Source organism: Centroberyx gerrardi, chromosome 23, assembly GCF_048128805.1.
Source record: "Centroberyx gerrardi isolate f3 chromosome 23, fCenGer3.hap1.cur.20231027, whole genome shotgun sequence".
Lineage (NCBI taxonomy): Eukaryota > Metazoa > Chordata > Actinopteri > Beryciformes > Berycidae > Centroberyx > Centroberyx gerrardi.
In genome coordinates this window covers 16,769,799-16,794,435 of record NC_136019.1, presented here as the reverse complement: position 1 = coordinate 16,794,435, position 24,637 = coordinate 16,769,799, and the positions used below count along the sequence as shown (strand labels likewise).

General features: G+C 42.7%; 1 protein-coding gene across 3 annotated transcripts; it reads left to right on the top strand.

Moving 5' to 3' along the window:
* Positions 1-162: 162 nt before the first annotated feature.
* Positions 163-24,497, top strand: gigyf1a (GRB10 interacting GYF protein 1a). Of its 3 annotated transcripts, none has more exons than XM_078291755.1 (25): positions 163-364; positions 2,553-3,158; positions 3,271-3,334; positions 6,765-6,894; positions 7,387-7,482; positions 7,671-7,788; positions 8,577-8,685; positions 9,061-9,260; positions 10,789-11,018; positions 11,417-11,537; positions 12,328-12,513; positions 13,607-13,761; positions 14,568-14,736; positions 15,380-15,546; positions 17,386-17,486; positions 17,651-17,751; positions 17,850-17,923; positions 18,607-18,744; positions 19,547-19,765; positions 19,917-20,137; positions 20,534-20,691; positions 21,029-21,192; positions 22,693-22,737; positions 22,954-23,098; positions 24,354-24,497. In XM_078291755.1, the coding sequence occupies exons 3-25, from the start codon at positions 3,300-3,302 to the stop codon at positions 24,419-24,421; spliced, it is 3,150 nt and encodes a 1,049-aa protein (XP_078147881.1). In that variant the 5' UTR covers positions 163-364; positions 2,553-3,158; positions 3,271-3,299; the 3' UTR covers positions 24,422-24,497. The 3 variants fall into 3 exon arrangements, with proteins under 3 accessions (XP_078147881.1, XP_071772362.1, XP_078147880.1); XM_071916261.2 differs by having other exon boundaries at positions 15,380-15,603; XM_078291754.1 differs by lacking the exon at positions 22,693-22,737 and having other exon boundaries at positions 15,380-15,603.
* The last annotated feature ends 140 nt before the right edge of the window (positions 24,498-24,637 follow it).

The window sequence follows — 24,637 nt, the reverse complement described above, 5'->3', positions numbered from 1 at the left end:
CAAAACCAATGCAAAGTGCGCTACACACAGGCGCCCAGGCTGGTAAATAGGGGTGTGTTTGCCCTGCGACAACATTGGCTAGCCGCTTGTCAATGTGAAGTCACGTGGTGTGACACGGACGGCCATGTTTCCGAAACACAAACAACAAGAAGAGCAGCGACTAGGAGCCAGCAGACACACACTGATACGCAGCAGCGACCGTAGGAGAGGGAAAAATAATAAATAAAATACAGAGCACGACTTTCTGAAAGTACGATTCTGTCGAATGAAAACGTTTACAGAGATTCAAGAGACCAATGCATAAAATTTATTGGCTGTAGACATACCGTGCAGACAACCAGTCTGATAGCTATAAACAGTAAAGGTAAGCCATGGTTCCTCTTTGCAGCTTGTCTTTTAGCTAGCTGGCTAATGTTAGCTAACAAGCTAACGTCGGTTCTTGCAGCTAAATGGGTTGGATTTAATTGTCGTGGGAAAGGCGTTTTCACTAAGTTGGAATCGCATCTGAAACTCTGTTGTTGCTGTCGTTATTTTCGTTGCTTTGTTTACATCGCACAAGCATACATTTAACAACGAGCAGCGGAGTGGAGGTGGTCGCCCGCACATTGGCGGAGCAGGCCGGGGAGACCGATCTACACACTCCGCCCCCTCCGCCATCATATCTGGTGTCATTTGAACCTACAAGCCAAGGCCTTTACGACCAGCGCATACCTTATGCTAGGTAGCGAGGTAGGGTTATGCAACTGAAATATGATATGGTGGGGCAAATACTTCATTAAAACGATCGGTTTATGGTCGCAGAAAGGTTGCCCCTTGCCTACCCATCTATCTGCAGCCGTTAGCTTGAAAGTTGAGTAATGTAATTCAGCGAGCAACCGTCAACGGTAGCTAACTTTAGCTAGTCGGTGTAGATATTAGCCACCTTCAGGCCTAACAATTCAGCATTGTTCAGTGTGGTAAATTTCAAAATCGGTACAGCTCAACTCTAGTTTTATTAGTTTTATTTTACATTTAGCACACTCGCAGTTTTAAATCGATGTTTCGCCATGTTTTAAGTGTAGAACATTTGCAAATGCTAAAATGCCTGCGCATCTTCTTGGAAGCGTTTTCTGCAACTAACGTTAGTCACTCAAGACCTGACCTCAGTTCCCTCAGCGTAAAGTTAGTACAGTACAATAAAGATGTCAACTCTTGCCTGTTGCTTGGAGTCTGTTGTGCATGAGCTTTAGCAGTGAATTAGGCCTTTTTTGAAACCAGAATAACCACAGAAATAGTTTGGTCAAAGATGCGTTGGATACATATTTTGATTTTCATTGCTGCAATCTTTTATCAAATAATTGCTATCAATATAGTTTCTTGGGTCATTAAAAGACTGCTTGGAAGTCTGAAAGGTCTTGAATTTCTCTTCTCCTTTGTCTTTTCACTTATGACATGTTTTAAATGATATTAGTTGCCATCAAGAACATAGTTTACTTTTTGCTGTTGTTAAATGGATAAATGAATAGAAAAGTACTCTTGGCAAGTCACAATACTCATTGAATCACAAAACATTTATCAAAGTATGGTTGACTGTCACTGTATCATTCCTATTTGTGATATTTTCTCTTATTTCTCTAGTATTTCCCAACCCTATCCTAAAGGAGTTCATCATACATTAGGTTATGGACTTTATAGGTGATTGAGTGAAGTCCTGGTCCAGTAATGAGGACCAGCCTGAAGCCTCATCTAAATTGTTTTACATACATTGGTATAGCATAGTGAATAATGGTAGCAGGTCGTCTTCTTAGTGCCAAGCTCTCAGTTAAAGCAGGCAAGTTGATGCTGTCATGAATTAGAAAGGAGTCGTACATGTGTCTGTATCAATTGTGGCATATGTGATGTCTCTGATTCACATATTGCAAAGATAACAGGAAAACGTGTTCTGTGCACGAAGGTTTAAACGTAAGGATGTGTTGGGGCATTGTTCAGTTCATAGATGCACTGTTTGCTGCATGTAAGACAGGCGAGGAAGCAAAGAATGTCTGAATGTTTACCACCGTTGTGGAATTTAGTTGCCTGGATATTGCTTTAGTTGCCATGACATTTGCAGGTGCTATCTCCTACCAACTGCATGCTTTGTCTATGAGCTGGTTCACATCATCATCAAAGTAGACTCCCTGGATTTGTGGATGGAAAATCTCCTGTGAGCAAAAGAAACACTGGGCCGTGATTGAGGACGAGGCTGTTTGCTATTTCATTTATTCTGTGAAGGAATACAACAGCGTTTTTCTCTCAGCTCAGTGTGCTAAAACAAATCGATCAAATATAGCCGGTCCCTATCAGTGAGTCAAAGGCAAGCTGCCTTGAAAATAATGTGTCAAGCCTACACAACAGAAAATCAAATTACACTGCCTTGCCTATCACGACATGGGCAGGCTGCCAAGCAGTGAGTGAAAGTGTGTCTCACTAGCAGTTAATTTATTAAGTGCACACTTCTAACATTGTTCTTTCAGCCTTTCTCCTAATCACTCTGTTCCTCTGATCCAGTCTCTCCAACTCTGTTTTTCTTCCAGTGGTGCAAAAGGAGGAGGACAGGAAATAGAGGAGTTACCTAGAGGGTCTCCGTCGATCCACATTTCAGTTGGAGCGAGAGAACGAGGCACGGAGGGAGAGAGAGAGAGAAGGGAGAGGAGGAGTGAGAGTCGCGTCTGCTCTTGGCAGCTGTTCCAGCAGCCAGTTTCATTGTTTTGGCTGTTACTTCGTTCCTGCGTTATCTTTTTTGATGAATCAGTTCATATTTTTAACTTCAATGTGATATATAACTGCTGTTGTTAAAAAAAAAACATTATTACTATCAAGAGTGTTTTATTTCGTTCCATCATTCAATTCCAAGGTTTTTTTCTTTTTTTCTTTTTAACAACTTTTTTCGGCTGTGAGTAGCAGGAGCTTCCAATCTCCAAACTATCGTCAAACCCCTTCCTTATCTAGTAGGACCTGATAACCTGGTATTCCTCAAGCACCTGAAACTGGCAGCTATTCTCTTTGTGTCTGTGTGTTTGGGGAGCTCTGTGACCACAGCTAAAGCACCACTCAGCCTTCTAGTCACCTAAGCCTAACTAAAGCCAGCCAGCCCTAGCCTGGTCCAGCCCAGTCCAGCCTGCTCCGATCATCTGGACAGGGTAAGACAGCAGACAGGTGGAGCACATTTATGCCTCTGCTCTTACATTTTAGAGTAGTTTACATGTTTTCCCCCACTAAACAATAAAAACTTAACCTTGATTTTCTCCTCAGATACTCAGTTCTGTGAGGACGTGAGGAATATGACTGCTGAGACTCTCAACTTCGGCCCAGAATGGTAACTGATCTGGTTTCTCACAGTGTCTTCTTGTTATTCACTTATTTTAACACCAATTCTTCCAGTTCTGAAAGGATAATATTAGCTATTTTCTGACGTGCGACCTGTGTCATTTCTTTCATGGTATGAGTTAATATCTCTGATTTGTCTTTTTTATGGTTATTTATAGCTTCCTTAAGGTTTTTAGGATATAAGAATTTATCTTAAATGCCTCAAAAAATACATGAAAGTCATTACATCTGAGGGGCATGCCATGCTAACCTCTGATTTGTCCTTTATTTTACCACGCATCTCCCAGAAAAGCAGTGAATTGGTTCAAGTGTGTTTAAGGTACAATTGTAGATACACTAGAAGCTTTTGGCATTGGTTTGGAAGATGGAAGATGCTGAAAAATAATATAATTCCTATCAAGACCGGAATGCCAGTGAGGCGTCCTAGGGGCTCTGTTGGCTATACCATGTAACCACGATGTCCTGGGTCGAATCTGGCTTGGGACCTTTGTCGCATGTCACCCCCCTCTTGCTCCCTAGTTTTCCTGGCTCTCTCTACTGTAACCCAACTAATTAAGGCAACATGCCAAAAAATAAAAAACAAGACAGGAATGCCAGGACCAATTTATTAAAAAGTTGGTGTTATTATTCAACATATCTCCCATACCTTCTCCTTTTTCCATCTCCAAATATATTTTTTGTAGTGATATCAGAATGTAGCCATGCTACTTAGCCTTGTGCTTTCAAGGGATATTGCACACTTAAATATGTTAAAAAAAATCATAGCATTACTTAAATCGTAAACCCGCTTATCACCTCAACTTGGCTCCATTTGTTTATATTGGTGCTAGCTCTTCAGAAATTTGTTCAGAAAACAAATTAGCAAGAACTTTAAGTGAAAGAACTCTTAACAATGAACACAAAATGTTGACAGCAGGATAACACATGGACGATCACTCATATGATAGTCAGCCACTCTCATCTGGAAACAATGTAGGAGCCATTCTTGAAAAGCTAAGCAAGTCTATCAACAGAAAACACAAAGTCTGTTTATATGCCCCACGGCCCTGACAACTGTGCTCTCATAAATCATACATTTTGTCCAGTGTTGACATAAGTGTAGGAATGCTGGTAATAAATTATAATGTGTTTATAGTGAGTGATATCATATTTACCACTGATAATGAAGCGAAGCCACACAAGCAGGACAAGGGTTAGTACAGAGGTGCAAGAGCTGTAGCTGGAAACAAAAGAAAAGACTCCACTACCAGGCTAGATGCTCTGTTGCTATGCTGAGTTTCCCCAGTGTATTATTGAGTTGAATGTCTTTCTATTTAGCCATGCATACAGTGAAAAAACTCAGCATTGCCGTGCATATTTGACTAAATCATTATTTTTACAGAGCCCATAATATTGCTTCCTCTAGCGGTTCAAATTGTTAGCATTGTGCACTTTCTATACAAGATGTCATGTTACCGCCTCAAATTTAGTCTTTGTTTACATTCTGTAGCCTACAACACAAATGAATGCAGAAATGTTCCTGTTTTCAAGACATGTAAAGTTTTGCAATGAAAGGGAGACACTAAGTCAATTGTTAGCAAAAATATGTCTGATATGCATCCTAACCTTTACATTCTGACATGTGACTATTAAATAAGGTAATTATTTAATAAGAAACTTGGTGTTAAGTGATAAATTAATTACAGCCTACTCAAGACTTTGCAGCCATGCAAGGGATTATGCAAAAATTGCTACGTTTTTGGCTTTGCAGCATGGCTAGAAAGTAACGTGTTGTGCAGGTATGACTGTGGATCAGCAGGTTTCAGGCCTACATCACTAATGCATACACTTCTTTCCCCTAAGCCCCAGAAATGAAATGCTTTCCATGAATCCAGGCTATAACAATAATAACCATCACATAGGCCTGTAATCCCTAACCCATAAATTCCTTAAAACTAAGGCTTATTACAGCCATTCATAAGGCAATAACCGTAATGATCTGGACTTCAATGGGCTTTTGGTAAAGAAAAAAACTGTCTGCTGGGTTGGTTTATTTATTTTATGTTTTCACTCATAGCTTTCATGACTTTTGAAATATTGTTTCACTTGCAATTACTGGCTGTGGTAAATCCGTTTTGACCTCAAGTCAAAATTTTGATATTGTCACAACACTTCCCGATCCATTTTTCTTCCTCTCTCCCTTCTGCTCCTCCTCCTTCTCAGTAAATGTTTGTGTAGAGATTAATGGGAGGCGTAGTCTCTGGTTTGGTAGCGCTCCATCTCTAATGGCCTGTGACTGCTGTGTGCATTCTTGGTGCGGCGCCAGCCCGGCAGAATATTCCTCCCTTCACACATCTGCAGCAGCTTTCCCCTCTGTGGTCCTTCTATCCCACTTCATCCTTTTCCCCCTTCGCCGTAGCTTGACAATGCCCCATCCTGGTAGTCGCCGGGTACAGCTACCTGGCCAGCATTTCTACCACACACACACACACACACACCCCTTAGAGTTACATATGGTTTTGATGTGGGACTGTTAGTCAATGTGACACACTGTGTGGAGGCATGTGAATGGAGCCGTTGTTAAATTGCAGGCCTTGGAAGCTGGCCTGCCAGTAATAGCATTTTAAAATGAAATCTTGAGATTGGAAAGCTAATATGTCATCTGTGTTTAGCCAAGTAAATTCTAGGGGACCTGCGTGGGAGGATGGTTGATTTGTTACAGAACATGCACTTATTTTTTTTCCCCTGGTGCAAGATGGATGCTATTAGATTTTTTTTTTTCCAATTCAGATAAAAAGGAATTCCATCAGCGTTGCACAATAGCTCTCATTTTTTGTGTATATAGTGCCAAGAGGGGAATTCACACCAAGCTATTTATATCGGTGATTTTCTACATTACATTTCAAGTCGGTAGACAGAAAAAGGGATGCTAGAGACGTGCAATTTTAAAGGCCCAGCCATAATTGCAGTATGGCGCCCCCTGTTGAAATGCTGTCACTTGGCTACTGGCTTTGGTAAGATAGTGGTTCATGTGTCCAAACAGCAAATATTCCCCCTACAAGTCAAACCCTTCATACCCAACACTGAGATGGTCAAAAAAAGTCAGATTGTCTGTTTAACGAGATCCGTACAACAAACGTTTCCTGTTAAAGAACTAGAAGGGCACTCGGAGAGCGCAGACCTCCGCCAAGGTTTGTGCTGTGATTGCTTGTTCGTGAGTCAGATCCGGATCCGCTCCAAAATGTAATGGGTTCTTCCTTGGCCCATGCTACACCCTTCCACGAAGTTTCATGAAAATCGGGCCAGTAGTTTTTCCGTAATCCTGCTAACAGACAAACAAACAGACAAACAAACAAACGGCACCGAAAACATAACCTCCTTGGCGGAGGTAAAGATGGATTTTTCCCATGCTGACCATACCTGTGCTCCTCCTCACCCAGGCTCCGTGCACTGTCCAGTGGGGGGAGTGTGACGTCCCCCCCTCCTTCCCCCGCCATGCCAAAGTACAAGCTGGCCGAGTACCGCTACGGCCGAGAGGAGATGTTAGCACTTTATATCAAAGACAACAAGGTGAGTAGGCGAATTGTGTTCACTTCCTCTTCCATAACTAATGATTGAATAAGAAGGGCTTCAAGGAATAGTTCAGATTTTTAAGAAGACTGATTTGTCATGGCTATCGGATTTCAGTAATGCTCGAGGATGTTAATGGTGCTAAAAATGATCCACCACCATCTGAACACCAATTTACAACATGGATCTAATTTTTGAGTTATGTTTTTTAACCCTGTTGCCTTCCACTAGCATTGCGAACAGATGCCAACGATTCCTGCTTCTAATATCTCAAACTGCAGCATTGCTGCAAGTGCTTGTTGTTGGACTTCAATGACTCCTGGTCCCAGCTACTAAAAACCTGAACCTTGAGCTCTTTTTGTAGGGTAGTCTCTTTTTTTCTGCCAGCCTGGTAAAACTGTCAGAAGATGCTTTTGTCTCCTGAAGCTGAATCTGTGATGTGCTGAAATTCCCCAGATTTCACCATTGTTTACATGTTGTTGTTGTGTTTAGGTCCCAGAGGACATGCAGGATAAGGAGTTTGCTGCTATTCTGCAAGATGAGCCCATGCAGCCACTGGCACTGGTGCCTCTCACTGAGGAGGAGCAGGTCTGCTGCAAACACACACACTCGCAAGCACACCGATAACATGCAGTTGTTCACACATTCCAACTCATCCTATAACACCCAGATACACACTTGGTTCAAAGCGAGCTATTCTGCTGTGTGACAAACATGGCAGTGAGCTGACATTCCTAACATTCCTCTCTTTTGCTCTTTCCATTCTCTCTCTGCAGAGGAACTTCTCCATGTCTGTGAACAGTGTAGCGGTGCTGAGGCTCATGGGAAAAGGAGTGGGTGGGGCCGCCCCGGCTGGAGTGGTCCGAGGACGAGGGGCCACACGAGGAGGTCGAGGTAAAAAAATAAAAATAAAATAAAAAAGACCACAAATTAAGTACAGCATTGACACAACCTCATCACGCAATCATGACAAATCCACAACCACTAGAGCTCAAACTAACACCCGTCCAACTGCAACAGAAAATCCTGCCCAAAGCCCTTGGTTGTTGTCCAGGGAAAGTAAAACAGTTTATTCAAGCCATCCTTTGTAATGTTTATTTCCCCCTTTACTTCTGCCATCTTGATGGAGCACGCTTCCTCTTGGCCTGTCCAAATAGTCCTTCTTTTGTCAGACCACACCTGACTAAGACCGCTGGGCTTATGAACTCACCTTGTACACCACAGCGCTGTTAGCATATGAATGGCCAATGTAAACACTTGGCGTCCGGTTCAGGACAGCCAAGGAAACGACTTAGAAGAATGATGGAGTGCGGTTTTCATGGTGTGTGTGTGTGTTTATGTGTGTTGGCTATCTGCAGTTTGAACGAGATATAAGCAAATTAAACAGTGGTGTAGTATAAAGAAATTTAGTTAAGTTAGAACAATATTTAAATAAAAAGAAATTACAAACCTGATATAAGGAAAAGGGTTTAGAGCATATAGGACCGCAGAGAGTGAAACAATATTGACACAAATGGTTTAGCTTGTTGGTCACTCCTAATTGTTGATGAAAAATTCTCTCACCCAGATGATGACAGTAGTAATAAATAAATAACATTAATAGACAACTATTTGTATATCCCTTCTCTCATAAAACAGCTACATGGTGATGTAAAGCGTGTGTGTGTGTGTGTGTGACCTAGGCCGAGGCCGTGGAGAAGGTGGATTCTACCAAAGAAGTATTGAAGATACAGAGGTGGGTTTCGGCCGCAGCGTCCGAGAGATCCACCGCAGCCAGAGCTGGGATGACCGGTAAGTAAACAAGCACTGTTACACTTTTCTGGCACTACCTAGCTTTATTTTAGAAGTGTGTCTCTAATTGTACAGTATTATACCCTATAATACCCAACAGAGGTTAACCTTATATTTAAAGATGACCAACAGAGTTTTTGGCCACTATTGGCACTAGTGAGCAACAACAAAAACATTTATAATGTGGTTTGAGCACCTTGCTGCATAAATTTGTATATTAATGAGAAAAAAATGTTTTTTTTTTTATCACAAGATGATAGTTTTGGCCAGCAAAATTCCTCTACTGCAAAAATTTGTTAATGTTTCCAGCTTGTTTCTCTCGCTTTCTCACTCCACTGATATGATTTTCTCTCTCCGTCTCCCTCCATCCCCCAGGGGTGAGCGGCGTTTTGAGAAGCCGCTGCGTCGGGAGGTGGGGCGTCCCGGCTTCGAGGAGGCTGGAGGTCCCGTGGGTCCAGGGAGGAAGGAGTACACGAGGGCCGACAGCGATAACTGGCGCACCCTCCGGGAGGAGCAGGAGGAGGAGGAGGGGGAGCCAGGCAGCAGCTGGAGACTGGCTGGATCCCGCAGGGATGGTATGAGAAATGCACACTCTCCTAAGGGCATGTTCACACTGTTACACTTTTTTTTTTTGTGAGTGTGTAGTAAGTACTGCCTCAACCGCATTTTGTGTTGATAATGAAAACCACAGATACACAAGCAAAGATCCTTAGGTTACCACTAAAACACAGTTTCTTGGGCGACACACACTTTGCTTCCAGAATGATGAGCTGCAGTAGCTGCTACATTCAGCAGAACGTACTGTATGAACAGAAACTCCCACAACTCAGCCAGTGTGCTCCCATGCTGTCTCTTTATCATCAGAGTAACAACTGCTACCGACGTTTCTACTGCTACTTGAGCATTTTCTAAAAGTGGCTGATTTCTGACTGCCTTGTGGCCACTACCCATTGGCTTTAATTCATAAAAGGCGCTGGCAGTTTCACAAAAGCAGAATAGTGCGAACACAGCCTAATGGTATGTAGGGTATGCCCCATACTCTACAGGCCGCAGCATAGTATCTTAGAACACGTCTAAAAGCCTTTTCACCACATTTCTGAAACCGTGATCCCCTGAAATTATGAAATTTGTAGGCGGGGCATGCCTTTTTAGAAGCTGTCCGTCAAAGAGAGGGGTGGGATAATAAACAGGAAGTAGTCACATAGGTCAAATGTAAAAACGCACTTGTTTTCCTGATCCAACCAACACAGTATACATAATATGACAACGGTCTCAATGACAAAAGGGGGGAAAAAAACATACTCATTCAGCTTGGCCAAGGCCCAACTACTGGAGGCAAATGCAAAGCTATGGCTACCCACATCGTCCAGCACACTGGTACATGTTTCCCGGTGTTTGACGAAGGGACACAGCCTTTGCTTTAGTGAATTTGTCATGTAATTTATTCAGTTTATTTTTAGCCTCCTCATGGCTGCACCCCACAGCATCTGCGATCTCTTTCCATGAATCGATTGTTTTGTTGCGTGTCTTTATAGTCATATTGAGATGAGTCATAAAGATGTGGGTACAAACGCACAGCCTCAGACAGCTTCTCTTCAAGGTTGTTCATTTTCACCATGGCTCTGCACAACAAGTCACCAGAAGTTGGCATTAGGGACGTGAGCAAGCAGAAATTGGACAACACTGCCCATGTTCTCACCTAAAAGAACCTGGCCAGTTGCTGCTAAATTTGGGTGGCGTGTGGGCGGAATGATTGGAATTGTGGATTCGGAAAGTTTCAATTTTTGTCGGACGTAGTGACCCCCAAAACAACAAGCAATCAAGCTTTCAGAACACGTCTGAAACCAAATTAGAAGCAGATTGAAGGAAGTATATTTAGGCCATAACCAGGGTTTGTATCTCACCCCCACCCTAATGACTATGTCTTTGTTTTCTTCTTGTGCAACCTTGATTCTGTGCCTTAGATTTTGAAGAACTTTATTAACTTTGTTGTAGGAAATTGCTGCCCAAGTAAAGTCATTGATGTTACTGTCATTGCTCCTCTGATTTTCTCTCATGATGCCTTCAAAACTGATTATAGTCTGTTTCCTCTTCCTCTCTCAGATGGCGGTCCTCGCTCAGCGGGCTGGCGGGACCACAGCGGTCCAGGCGAGAGTCGCCGCAGGAAGTTCGACTTTGACTTCCGGGACTCTGAGGGTCACGGCGGCGGTCGCCGGCGCACAGGCAGCGAGGGACTGGAGGATGACAGGGACGGCCTGCCTGAGTGGTGTACGGACGAGGAGGACGGCGAGATGGGCACCTTTGACTCTTCTGGAGCCTTCATGCCCATCAAGGTGTGTTTTCATGACCACATATACCTGTATGAGTTAACAAACATCTGTCATCTTTGAACAAATTGGAGGAACACAACTACTTTTTTGGCAAATATGTCATGTGTTGAACTTATTGTTATATGGCAGAAAACACAAGTACAGGAACAAGACAGTATAATTTGCTGCTCTGTGTCAAGTATTAATTTAGTTTGCTATGATGCATGCAAATTCTTAGTTGATGGCACAAGCTACCTTAGTCTCATCTCAAAAGCATCATTGCACCACGGTAAGTTCAACACAGTGCTTATTTACCAAGACATAGTCCTTTATTGTCTGCCTTTATGAATGTCCATTTGTAATTTTTGTCTTTCTCCACTCTTCCATCTCTTCTGCTTCCCCTCTGTCCTTCCCTCTATCAGAAGGGTGGCAAGGAGACAATCCTGGAGGAGGAGTTGGACTTCCAGGGGATAGAGGAGGAGGAAGAGGAGGAGAGCCTTGTTGACATTGAGAGGAACAATGCTGTAGGAGACAAAGACAAAGGTGAGGAAAGACTTATCTCCCTTTTTTCAGGATGTTTGCACACATATCTGATCTCAATATTTGATTTCTGATGGCGAGTTTTTTTTTCCTGCTTTTTTTGTGTTTCTTTGTTCCAATATCTTAATTGAATGTCTTTAGACAAGGATTAGCCTTATTTTCATGCCAGCAATAAAACTGTAAGATTCATTTTCTCCCTGCTAGCCTCTCCACATCGAATGTAAAGTAGGCAGTAGTGTGAAAACAAGTATTTTTTGTAGTGAATCTATAAAACATTATCAACACCTTGTTGAGTTGCGCCTCCATATGCACAATCCATATCTCAATTGTCTAGAGGCCTAAAATTTCTTCTGTAATCTCTCTTCCTTTCATCTACATCCTGCCTTTTGTAATCAAATTGCATTTAACTAGTAAATATGGGATCAATAAGCGATATTTCACCTGGGTGATATGGGGATATTCCATGAAATGTGCAGGTGCTCCTCGGGGTTAGTACACTTGGTGTATATTCATTGTGTATATACATTAAGCAGTTATAGGCGATCACAACTAGAACATACCCTCCACAAAAAAACCTGCAAACAAGATTTGGCTTTAGAAGGGAGAGTTATCATAATTCAATATTCAAATTGGTGTAAGTGCTGCGACCAGAATCAAGAAAACCTAGGGTCAAAACAAGAACACATTGCTGCAAAATGATTAAAGAGAAAAAAACTGCCAATCTTAATTTTTGGCACCTTGTTCTTTGTCTTTTTCTTGACCCTTTTCCTTTCCTCCACTCCTCACCTCACAGAGTGTAAAGAAGCCGGCTCTGCTGTGGGTGACGGTGAGGTGAAGCCGGCATCGCCCTCCTCCTCTCCTCCGGCCTTCTCTGCCCCTCCAGCCCTGGAGCCCCAGCCCAGCACCACTGGCCCATTGGTGGACATCCCTCAGCTGAGCAACAGCCACTCTGTCAAGGCCAGCAACATGCCAAGTGAAGGTACACCCGGAATTCCCTATTTCTCTGTGTTTTTACAGTGTTGAAAGTTTGCAGCTCTGTGGATTTGTCCAAGTCTTGCAAACTAGTCTTTTGGTCTAGAAAGGTCAGTCTCTTCAAGAACCAAATTCAGTTAATTGCTTATTTATCGTGGCGATCTGGATGTTGTGGAGGCGATCAGCACACCTTTGATAGGACTCAGACAAACTCTGGAGGAGAGCCAACCAGTGTGTTGGAAACTGACTCACTGACTGATTGACTGACTGACCGACCCAAATTAAAGAGGCACTCCGGTAAGGGAGGCTGTGAGTCGGGTGGATTTGGAGTATTTCTTTTCTGAGAATTATTGACTGTTTGATTTATGTATTTATACTTTTTTGCAAATTATTGAACTGTTTTGCTGGAACCATAGGGAATTTAGTTGTTAGATTGAACGGTGGATGGTTTGGTACTACCTATTGAGCAACTGTTGGCTGTAGGCTTTGTTTATGTTTTGGTTTATTTCATTGAAGACATTGTGTTTGTGATTCAAATGTCAGATTGATTCACTTATCTCTTGATGCAAGAATCTAAAGTATGTCACCGCTTAACATGAGTTGAAAATATATTCTGAAGCTGTAAATGCTTTAAGTTTGTGTTTGTAAGCAGTGGAGCAATGTGGTGGACCCATATTTGTGTTGTCTGAATGTTGCAAGGAGATAATTTTCCATCCAAAAACCTGTGTGTATAGACATATAATTGATAGACTCAAATTCTGCGTTTTGCACTTGGAAAGATATTTGTGTCCTGCGTGTGTTACTTTAAAACTTGTGATCTCCTACACTGAGCCAAGCCCTCTCAGTCATGTAACGCGGAGTGCGAGAGAGGGAATTCTCCCACCCTTTTGATATTTTGGCTAGTCTCTGATTGATATACAATATGTTCAGCCCCACGTCATTTAATACCCTGTTTACTGAACCTGTTGTTGCTGCTGTATCAGACACCGAGCCAGTAGGTGGCTCTACCACTCTGACCCAGCAACACCACTCCCTAAATAGCAAAACTATAAATAGGGCCCATTGTTTTACTAAACACTTCTTTGCTGTTTTTGTGTCAGACGTGGCTCCAGTAGGGGGCTCCAAGACTCAGCTGAGCCCCAGCGCCGCCACCTCCTCCACTCTGCCTTCCCCTCCTCCCTCCTCTGCTGCTCCTCTCCTCCCTCCATCTGGAGGAGACACCGAGGATGACGAGGGCATGAAGCACCTACAGCAGGTAGGAACAACGCGAGGCACCTTCCAAGCATCTTTCTCTGTGATATTGTATGAATGGATGAAGGGAACTGCAGTGGTAAAAATCTTAGCGAAGTTGATTTGAGATTTACCTGATGTTGTTCAGGTAATTCAGGGGATGTGAAGGTAAGTTGCAGGAGGAAGTTTCATATAATTGTATCTCTGTTACTATAAATGTACCTCTATGTTGGATAGCATATGCTATGTAATTGCACGTCATTTCATATTTTGAAAATGCGTTCTTTCAGTGTATATTGGTCATCCGTGCATTTCACTCGTCTGAGCAACCTTGGAGGAGGGCTGCAACTCTCGATTATTTTTGTTTTAGTATAATCTGTTGAAGTTTACACTGAGTATGCGAATAATCTGTGATCGAGAACAACATTTCAGTGTAACAAAATGTACTGAATAATTTAAACGCATTTATTTGACCAAAGCCCAAAATGTCTACACAAATGTATCTGTCAAGTTAATTATAACAGCCCAATTAAAACAAACCTCCTCTCTCTCCTTGACTCTTACCTTATTTCATCTCTTCGCACTTTACTCTTACATTATGGCTCTGTGGTCATAGGAATATTATAATGGCACTAAGACCATGACTTTCACACTCATGGTTTTTGGTTACTCAAAATATTTGGTTATCAATGAATTGAAGCTTCTACTACTGTTTCACTTTGGATAACTGTGTTGGCTAAATGTCAAAATTATCAATCTAAACATATAAATGGATTTGCCAGGACTGGTCAGGTTGACTGTGATAACCTGCGTATGTTTGTGTGTGTGTAGGAGGCAGAGAAGATGGTGGCATCGCTGCAGGACACCTCTCTGGAAGAGGAGTGTTTCACCCAGGCCCTGCAACAGCAGCAGGAGAGCAGGAATACAGCAGCCGCCCTGCCGCTGTCGCACGAGGCCGCCATGAAGTGGTTCTACAAGGACCCCCAGGGAGAGATCCAGGGTACTGGCACACAGTGGCATATACAGTGGCTTTTACACCCACACGTTCACACACAACATATTCATCGATGGGTACACGCATACAGCAGCTAGGGATGGGAATTCAAATTATTCCATTTGTGGATTACTACAGTTTGTTTGTCTGGACTGATTGGAATCGGGTAGGCCTGAATTTATTTCCTGCATTGTTGACTTAATACAGGTATGAGCTGAAATGATGCAGTGCACAACACATTTACCATAAGTAGCCAGTTAAATTAGACTTGTATTCAATTGCATGTCAACCCAAAAGCTCACAGGGCATGTTGATTCCTCTCCTTGAATGCAAACTTCATGAACTGAGCGGGAACCGTTATAGGCCTGGTTCATGTCAGCAGTTGTGGCTGTTGTCATGTATCCTATTAGGATTTTTGTTGCTGTGCACATAATAAATATATTTTCACTGAAAATCTGATCCTAGAGAGTTTCAGAAGACCTGTGGTCATATCTTGGATCTACTACACTTCTCTCAACAAAAGCCTGCCTCCAGCCCCTCAAAATACTCTTGATGGCATTAGATTAAACCCACACAGGTACACCAGGTCAGATACACAAACACAGGGTTTGCATTGTAAACTCATAGCTCTTTCCTCCCTGTCCACCAGGTCCATTCACCACGGTGGAGATGTGCGAGTGGTTCCAGGCTGGCTACTTCACCATGACCCTGCTGGTGAAGCGGGGCTGTGATGAGGGCTTCCAGCCCCTGGGGGACGTCATCAAGATGTGGGGCCGCGTACCCTTCGCCCCGGGGCCCTCCCCGCCGCCCCTGCTGGTGAGACAGCCACCACCACCGCAGCGCCCGCAGCCCACCCGGGGGCCCGCCGGGACTGTGAGTCAGAACTCAGTCAATGCACAGGATGGGGAGGGGGGGATGGAGGAGAGGGAAGGTTGATAGACAGGTCTTGGAAATAGGCAGCTGTGTTTGGGGAGTACTTAAGACGAGGGAAAGAGAAGATGTGAAATTGATGCTGGAAATCATAAAGGTGAATGTTGTTTCAATTTGTAAGTCAAGAGAAAACATATGGGAGTATATTGGGGAGATTCATAGAGACAGAACCTCAAAATTTTATATTCAGTGATATTTATAGCCAGGTTCTAAAATTACCATCTGCCAAGTACCAAATGTAGCTAAAATTTGTCTTATATTATCTTATATCTTATAAACTTTGTATCTGATTTAGCAAATTAACACAGTACCTGATTCAATACATGAAATGGCAATGAAAATGGACAGGGTAATATTTCTTTGAAAAATGTATTTTACTTATTTTGGCCGTGGCTGGTAGAAATTATTCTTGGCAGGTACATTTTTTTAGTTTACCACCCCTTGGCTGGTGACCCAAAAGTAAATTTTGGACCCTTTATGTCATTGTGTTTGGGGCCCTTTACAAAGTCTATGGAAGCAACTCAGGCAACAACTCAAAGAGGTACCCAAGGGGTGTGTCTCGCATTCCTGCATAGTAAAATGTGTAGTCCAAGTTTGTAATGCAACACCAGTGCATATTGCAATTTCACGGTGTGTGTACTACATGCAAATACTGTCAAATGAACAACGACAAAAAAAAGAAGAGTCATTTCCAGTATAAACACGAAAATGGCGGTGGCTCAGTCAGAAGAGACACTGGCTGAACTGGTGCGGGCATACAGGCATATTTATGACATCTCAACACCAATGCATGCCGACAGATATACAGTGGAAAATGCATGGTGTGAGATTTCCCTGCATGGGCAAAACAAGGGCATAATATTCCCCATCTACCATTCTCAATCTATTAAAAGGGGCGCACTCACCATCTTCTCTTCAACCTTTTCTTTTGGCGGCGATAGATAATGTATAAAAGTACACATTCCTCTGCAGTAGCCATTTTTAAACACCCTGCTCATATGTCAGTGCCCCAGACTAGTGGCTTTGCTCCCCCGTGTGGATAAATGGGGCATTACCTCGGACAGTGCTAAGTGCAGAGGAAGTGGGGAAGATTTTATCATCATTCAAACCACATCACAGTCATATACCCACATTATGCAGTGCCCTCCAGTGAGGGTCACAGGTTGCATGTAAGCTTCAAATAAATGGAGCAGAACAGGCCAATTTCCATACCAGTGCATAGAAATAAACACTAGATCTCTACTTGCGAGTGTTGTGCTTCTCATATCTCTATGCGACTAGAAGAAGCTTACCACACTCTAAACCAAGTGTTTTTTCCTGCCCACCCAGGACTCAAATGCATTCAGTCACTCTTTTACACTTTATTTTGACATTAGAAGCTGTAACTCTAAATCCAGCCCCATAGTTTAAGAATCTCTGTCCAAAACGAACTATAACCTACATTTAAGGAGCCATTGTTTAGAGGGAAAAACATAATTAATAATTAATTAATAATTTACATGTTTCTGTGTGTGTGTGCAGAACATACTAGACTAATTTGTAGAGCATAGCCTGCAGTTACAAAAAATGATGGGAAATGACTTCACCTTTCCTTTGTAGATGTATAGAATGAGAACAGCAATGGGAGAAAAAAAGATGGGCAACTGTCTTGGTCTTATTCCATATGTTGTTTGAAGAGGCAAATATGTTTAATACTGTTGGTCTCTCTCCTCTTCCTCCCTCTAGGGAAACCTGGACCAGGAGCGCCTGAAGAAGCAACAGGAGCTGGCAGCAGCAGCTCTCTATCAGCAGCTCCAGCAGCAGCAGCTATTCCAGCTCATTAACAGGTGTGTGTGTGTTTGTGTGTGGATGTGGGTGGCTTCAGTCTGCATTAGTGTTTGTATACTATGTTCATGGATATCGTTTGGAGGAGATTTTAACTTGTATATAACATGCTAAGTGTTTTGTATGACTTTTTTTAAATGATGTGGCCTTGCTTTGTGCATTCCAGGTGCAGTGAGCAGGGTATGATGCCTTCGATGAACAGGTCGATGTCAGTGCCAGATACAGGGTCCATGTGGGACATGCATACCTCAGCTTCACAGCCATCAGGTACAGTTTGGGAGCGCACACACACATCGACACACACTCAAAATGACACCTGTTGTTGTACCTGATGTTGCTAAAATAACTCTTTTGTTTCTATTTAGGCGGTGAAGCCAGTCTTTGGGACTTAACAATGAATTCTTCTACTCAGGGTCCAACTCTCGAACAGCTTCAAAAGGTGAGTTCAGTCGCCCCTGCAGGTTGGATTATGGCTGCACAATCATGTCTTTCTCTAAACTATTTTAAGCTACAGGGGACCTTTTTAAATGAAATAAAACATGGAAACTAAAATGGCAATATATGATTATACACAATTAATTGTGTAGCCCAAGGTTGGATGCAAGTAACACATTTTACCACACAACTCGGTGCACAAATACCAGCTACATACCTGGGTGCTTTTTAACATCTCAACTAAATATTAGGTCAACTATACAAGGTGATCTGGTGTATATGTTACGGTAAATGTGGGAAAATGGTAAATGTATACACTTACCACTCTGTTTCCCAAGGTACATCTGGTGTACCATTTCCTGTTAATGTGAGTAGTCTCAGTAGCAGGAAGCTCTCTCCTTGATAATGCTGCTGACCACATATCTGTAACATGATGCGTATTGTCCTCTCAAGCGTGACATAATTTTTCGGCCCAAATAAGGGATTCGGGATCCGCCCCCTTTCAGTCTAATGAATATGGGTGTGAAATGATTGCCTTTAACTACGTCCAACAGCTAGCCAGTTAGCTGTGCAATGATTTTGAGAAATGCCAAAGCCAGGATTTGACTAAAGGAATATTTTTTTATATTGATCTAATCTCAATCTGTGCGCCTTACTCCATTCAACCCCTGACCTCTCACCTTCCAGCTCCAGCAGGAGAGGCGAGACGCTGAACTCAGGGCGAAGCGTGAGGAGGAGGAGCAGCGTAAGCGGAGGGAGGAGAAGAGGAGGCAGCAGGAGGAGCAGAAAAGGAGGGAGGAGGAGGAGCTCTTCAGACGCAAGCAGGTGAGATGAGAGGAAGAAGTGTTGAAGAGGGGATGAATCTGCCTTTTCTCTCTTCCCCCTTCTGTTGCCTTGGGCAGGTACCTTTCAAGCTTTGCTTAGTTGGACTGGGTTTTCAGGGTTTGCACTCTGTTGAACGTTTTGAAAAATTAAATGTCAAATGTCCTTTTGTTTAATGTGTAAATCTGCTTCTGTTTGATCATGCTTTCATCCATTTCTTGTTATGTAGCAACACCTCTTAGCTTCTCTAAAATCACTTGCAAATCAAGGCCTCTTGTAGTTAATTGCTTTTTTTTTTATTCTGGTAACCAAAAATGAAGAAATTGCCACACACTGCTCTTGTAGTGTATACAGTTCTTTTACTAATTAACTTTTTGGTCCACACAGACCTTCATCAGAGTGTGGAAATTTGTACGTTGCAAGAGCACTGTGATGGAATTTCTTCATTCTTGGATGCCTTCTCTATATTCCTAGGCACCTACACAAAGGAGATTGGAGTTTATCATAATTTTCTTCTATAAAACTGAATGTTAATGTTCTTAAGTGACCCATTAGTACCAGTATGAGTGATGATATTCAGTTAATTTGTTAATATTTACATTAACTATCATGCACTATGAGGGGTGTGTGTGTATATATTATTAATATTTAAATTAACTGTAATATGTTCACAGGTGTATGTTTATCAGGTATTTTGCAATTGCTTTGAAAGCAACTCAGCTAATCAGAACTGAGGACCGCAGCTGTCCATTTTATAATTTTAATGTTTAAAGTGTTAATCCTCATCATGTGTTCCTCCCTCTAGTGTCGTCAGCAGCAGGAGCTGATCATGAAGTTGCTCCAGCAGACCCCCCAGCAGCAGGGGCCCGGGGCAGGCGGCTCAGGCTGGAGCGGGGCATCATCCTCCGGGCTCGCCAAGGCAGGAAAGCCCCCGGCTCTGGCCCTGCTGGAGATGCAGCAGGAAGCAGAGAGGCTCCTGAAGCAGCAGCAGCAGCAACAGAGAGCCCAGCAGCAGAGAGACCGCGTGAGTCACAGAGGAAATTATAGCTTCTAACTGAAGACTCCTACAGAAATAGTCCATAGAGAGAGACCATTGCAGGCAATGCAAATAGAAAAGTGCAGGTCATTTTGAATGTGATGTAATCAGCCTGACATCTCTCTCTGTCTGTTTCTAGCACCCTGGCATGTCGATGGGGGGCTCCTCCATGGGAGGGCAGTGGGTGGACGGTGTTGGCATGTGGGGAGGGCCTGGAGGTATGGAGGGTAAGGCTAGCAGCGGAGGCTCTGCAGGCGGCATGGGCATGTGGGACGAGGCAGTGAAGAACCAGACCAGTCTGCGTGGCAACAGCAACAACAACATGGGCATGAAGAACAGCCGCAGCAGCCCCTCTCTCAGGTACAGGATGCCAGATTGAAGGGAAACAGTTTCACCTTCAGTATTTAGTGCTCTTGAGATAAGTGGGCTAAACAGACAGTGTGTTAAAGTGTTAGCATGCGTCCATTCCAACCCAAGTAGTAGTCTCTCTCTCTCTCTCTCTGTCTCTCTATCTATCTCGTGTTTATGTAGCCTACTGCTGGCAAATATGAAGCAGTATGCCTGGTAGCTAGAAGTGAATAGGAGTTCGTTTCATAAGCACCCTGCCCCCCACCTGATCTGGATTTCCCCTCCAAATGTCCTCCTCAAAGCGCCAAGCTGGTCGCCGCTCATCACGAATCACGCGCTTGTTTACAAATATTTCTCTCAGCCGATGAACATAACGAATATGCATGTCTCCCCGTCTGCCCTCCACAGTGATCAGTACATGATGCGTCGCAAGCGGACAGAGGAGGAGGAGAAGCTGCTGAAGCTGCTGCAGGGCATGAAGCCTCAGGACGGCTTCACCACCTGGTGTGAACAGATGCTGCACGCCCTCAACACCTCCGCCAACAACTCCTCCTCCTCTCTGGATGGTAGGCTGCCCAGCCTTTTTATGTATTAAGCTGTGTCAAGGGTGTGGTGAATTCACCCTCAGCTCAGTCTATTTGGCATGTAAAGAGAAAATGCAAATAATTTCTAAATGACAGAGGGCTTTTTTTTTGTTTTGTTTTTAACAAAAGCCACCTCTTTTGTGAAATGACCCCGACTCTAATTTCTGTAATTTTCTGTAATGAATTGCATTAGCCACTTTTGTCATCACTTAACCTTTCCACCTACTTGTCTTTTTTTCCACCAATCATATTTGACTCTTTGTCCTTACACTCATACCATTGCTAATGACTCAAACTGCGTGTGTGTGTCTGTATGAAGTTGCCACAATTGTGGCGTACCTGAAGGAGGTGGAGTCTCCCTATGCCGTGCTGGACTTCATCCGGTCCTACCTAGGGGACACAGTGGAAGCCAAAGAGTTCGCCAAACAGTTCCTGGAGCGACGTGCCAAACAGAAAGCCAACCAACAGAGACAGCAGCAACAGGTAGGCCTAGTGGGCGAGTGGTCCATTTTATGCCTGGAACAGTGTATGTATAAAAAAAAAAAAAGCTGACCTGGTTTGATGCGATATGCAGAATGAAGGACGTACAACTGAACAAACAACATCAGGAAAACAGCCACTTACTGGAAATGTAAATCAGGCACTGGCTGTTTCAATTTATTTTCTTACCACTAAAAGTAATGATTCTGCAAACTATGTGTTAGGCCTGCTACTTTGCTTCAGTATGTTAGTGTTACATTTCAGTGCCTTCTTCATTAACTTGCAAATTCAGAAAGGCTTTCTCAAACTCCATAAAACTCAGTAAATAGATACATTTAAGCGCTCAAAGTAATTGCTAATGCTGTCTAAAGATATATTCTTTTTACAATGGGTGAAGAGCATTCCTGTGTTTTGCATCCAAACAGCTAAAACTCTTCATCTCTCTGTGGGTTAGAGGTGAGCAGGAAAGTTATGTGAAATCCTGGCATAGACTTGGTTTTCTCTCGGTGGGATATGGAAGGGAGGTCATCATGTGTCCTCTGGTGGCTGGATTCAAAGCATAGTGACAAAAGATGTGACCTCTGCATAGAAAATTTTAATTAAAATGTAATTCGAATTACTAAGTAAGTACATTGAGTTGAACATGGCATTGATTTTAATTTAATCTAAAAACAGTCTTCCTTTTATGCACTGTAATTTCTTGTGTGGCTTCTAAGGACAGTTATTTAAATAGTTTGTACAAGGTTTTATTGCAATGAACTTCAACAGATTATAGTTTATAGCCTTAGTCAAAGACAGCTGCTGTGGTAAAGTTCATGCAGTTAATTATTCATGACAAATTTGTTTGCATTTGTCAATGGGAAAATCAATGAGGGTTTTCTCAGGAATTAATGCAGCCAGGAAGCCACCCAATAGCGGTATCAACTGTTAACAGCTTCAGAATTGGCTTTTTGTAAGTTATTTGGGTGGTGCAGTTTTGATGTCACTGCCCAAAGATTTGAAGTGTGTTAATACATCTGTCTATTTGGAAGTTGAAAGCGATTAACAGCTTCCAAGAGTTGCACCCCACACAAAAAAGCTCATAGTATGAATCATTGGAAGTAATATTAAGCTCCTTTACTGGCAGTAACCACCTGTGCCAAAAACATTCCAAAACATACCGAACTACGACTTGAACAGTTCTGTACCTAGTCCATTTGATTGACAAGTCATTATTATAGATGCATGTAATCATGACATTTAGTTCTTGCCTTCCGATGTGAGAGACTTGCTTTTAATAACCCTAACTATAAAATATGAATTTATATTTAAATATAATAAAACTTACTAATGGTCATAAAAAGACTGTTTAGACCATGACAACTGACTAAAAGGGAGCAGCCCTTCACACACTGATGTGTCAATTCCCGGGCTGTGACTGTACATCATTGGCTACAAGAGAAACCTTTGAGAGTGCAGCGCTTCAGTGTGACCATTTTGAATCCCTCTTCTTGTCTTCTTTAGTTATCAAAGGAAGTGGCTGGATTGAACATGAACTTCCCACTGCAGGTAAATCCTGACATGCCGCTCTACTGTACAACTAAACACTGATGGGGTTAGAATAGATGGTGCATTTGGAGGAGTGGAGGTAGAAAATACTGCTCATTTAATGATGTTTTGGAGGATTTTTCTTCAGATTGTCGATCCCTTCATATTGACTCTCTCTGACTGTTTTTTTTTTCATCTTCCCTTTTTTGTTTTCCCCTTTCCATTTTTCTCTCTCAGGACTCGATGCGGAGTATGAACCCCAGCACCCTGCAGTCCATGTTCCAGGCCGCCCACATGGGCAAGGCTGGTCTCTATGACAACCAGGGAGGAAAGATGAAGAAGAAACAGCCCATGATGCTGCACTCTGACCCCAGCATCTTAGGTACATGACCTCACCAGTTACTACATGATTGAATGATTTTCATTCATTGGCTTCATTCATCTGTAAATGGCTAGAATTTAGATGGTTAGGTTTCATAGACACAATAAATTGCAGCTAGTGGGTGAGGATCTTGCACATCTTGCACCTTTAATAAGGCATCTGAAGTTAATCCGAGTGCACCATGCTCTCCTTTGGGTGGAGTCCTAGTGAAGTTGCCCAGGGATTTTGAATTACAATAAATTGCATCTTAAGATTTAGCATCGTCACTATACAACAGTTTTTATTTGGGTGCCAATGCGAGACCAAATATCATGGTTTTGGTTCTAAGATGATACCACAACCACAAAAAAATCTACTAAAACTAAAACAATGACCTAAAATACATGAAATAACAATAGTTGTGACAGTAGGTTCCTCAGAAAGACATGGCTAGTACTTTTGAAGAGGGGGAACTGAAAGTACGTTTCCCCATAGCGGAAACTGGCTCAACTTCCCTGCTCTTGCATGCTGGACTTAACAGCAGAGCACAAAAATAAAGTTATTTGTATCATAGCATAAAATAAAGTAAAAAGCTTAAAGTATAGTATAAAGCTTAATCTGTGTGTAAATGTTACAATTTTTACAAGGATTTACATTTGTGAGAGTGAATTTTATGCTGGATGACAATAGCGAATATAACGTAAATAAAAGTGTGGTACAAAATAAACAGCTATGGAAAAACGTATTAAGTTGGTATAGTACGATTTCTTAGGGACACTGTGCTACATTACCACAGATTGTTCTATTGATTTATGCATAGTATCTTAAACTAAGTAGTAGCTAAATATTGATCATAAACAATATCCAGGTATATTACAAATGATTTGTGATTTACCTCAGCAGATCTCAAAATACATCTGGCTTAGTTAAGTCAAATTTGCTTCCTTTGTGTAAAGGACCAGGTTGTATTTGCAGTGCATGATTTGTTGTATTGAAAACCTTTTATATTCAAACAGGACTGACAAGTAGGGGAAGTTAGACATAAATTTGACATACCAAGTCTGTAAACGTTCAGTTTCTATTTGTTGATGTAAACAAATGTAAACACTTCAAGAACACGACGACTGTATCCAAATTTATGTGGTCAAATAATTACTGGATTGCATCTTTACTCCACACCCTACACTGTCTAAGCTGGCGCTTCTGCCCCCACTGTCTTCCGTTCTCTCTCCCCCCTCCTCCCTTCCCTCTTGCTCCTCCCCTCCCCCCCCTGCAGGGTACTCATTCCACAACACGGGCGACTGTCTGAGCCTGAATGAGATGGAGATGGTGGAGGATTACTGATGTGACGCAGCGCAGCAGCAATAGCTACCTGAGGCCTTCTGTCTTTTAATCAGACAAACCTGATGACGAATGTGCACTGCTGGGGGAAACCGGGGGCGGGGGAGGGGGGGAGGGAGGAGGAGGGAGGGGAGCGAGCGAGCGCGGGGGGGGAGGTGCGGGGTGGAGGCGCCCGGATCTGCGCCTCCCACCCCTTTCCCTCCCTCGGGATAGAAAAAA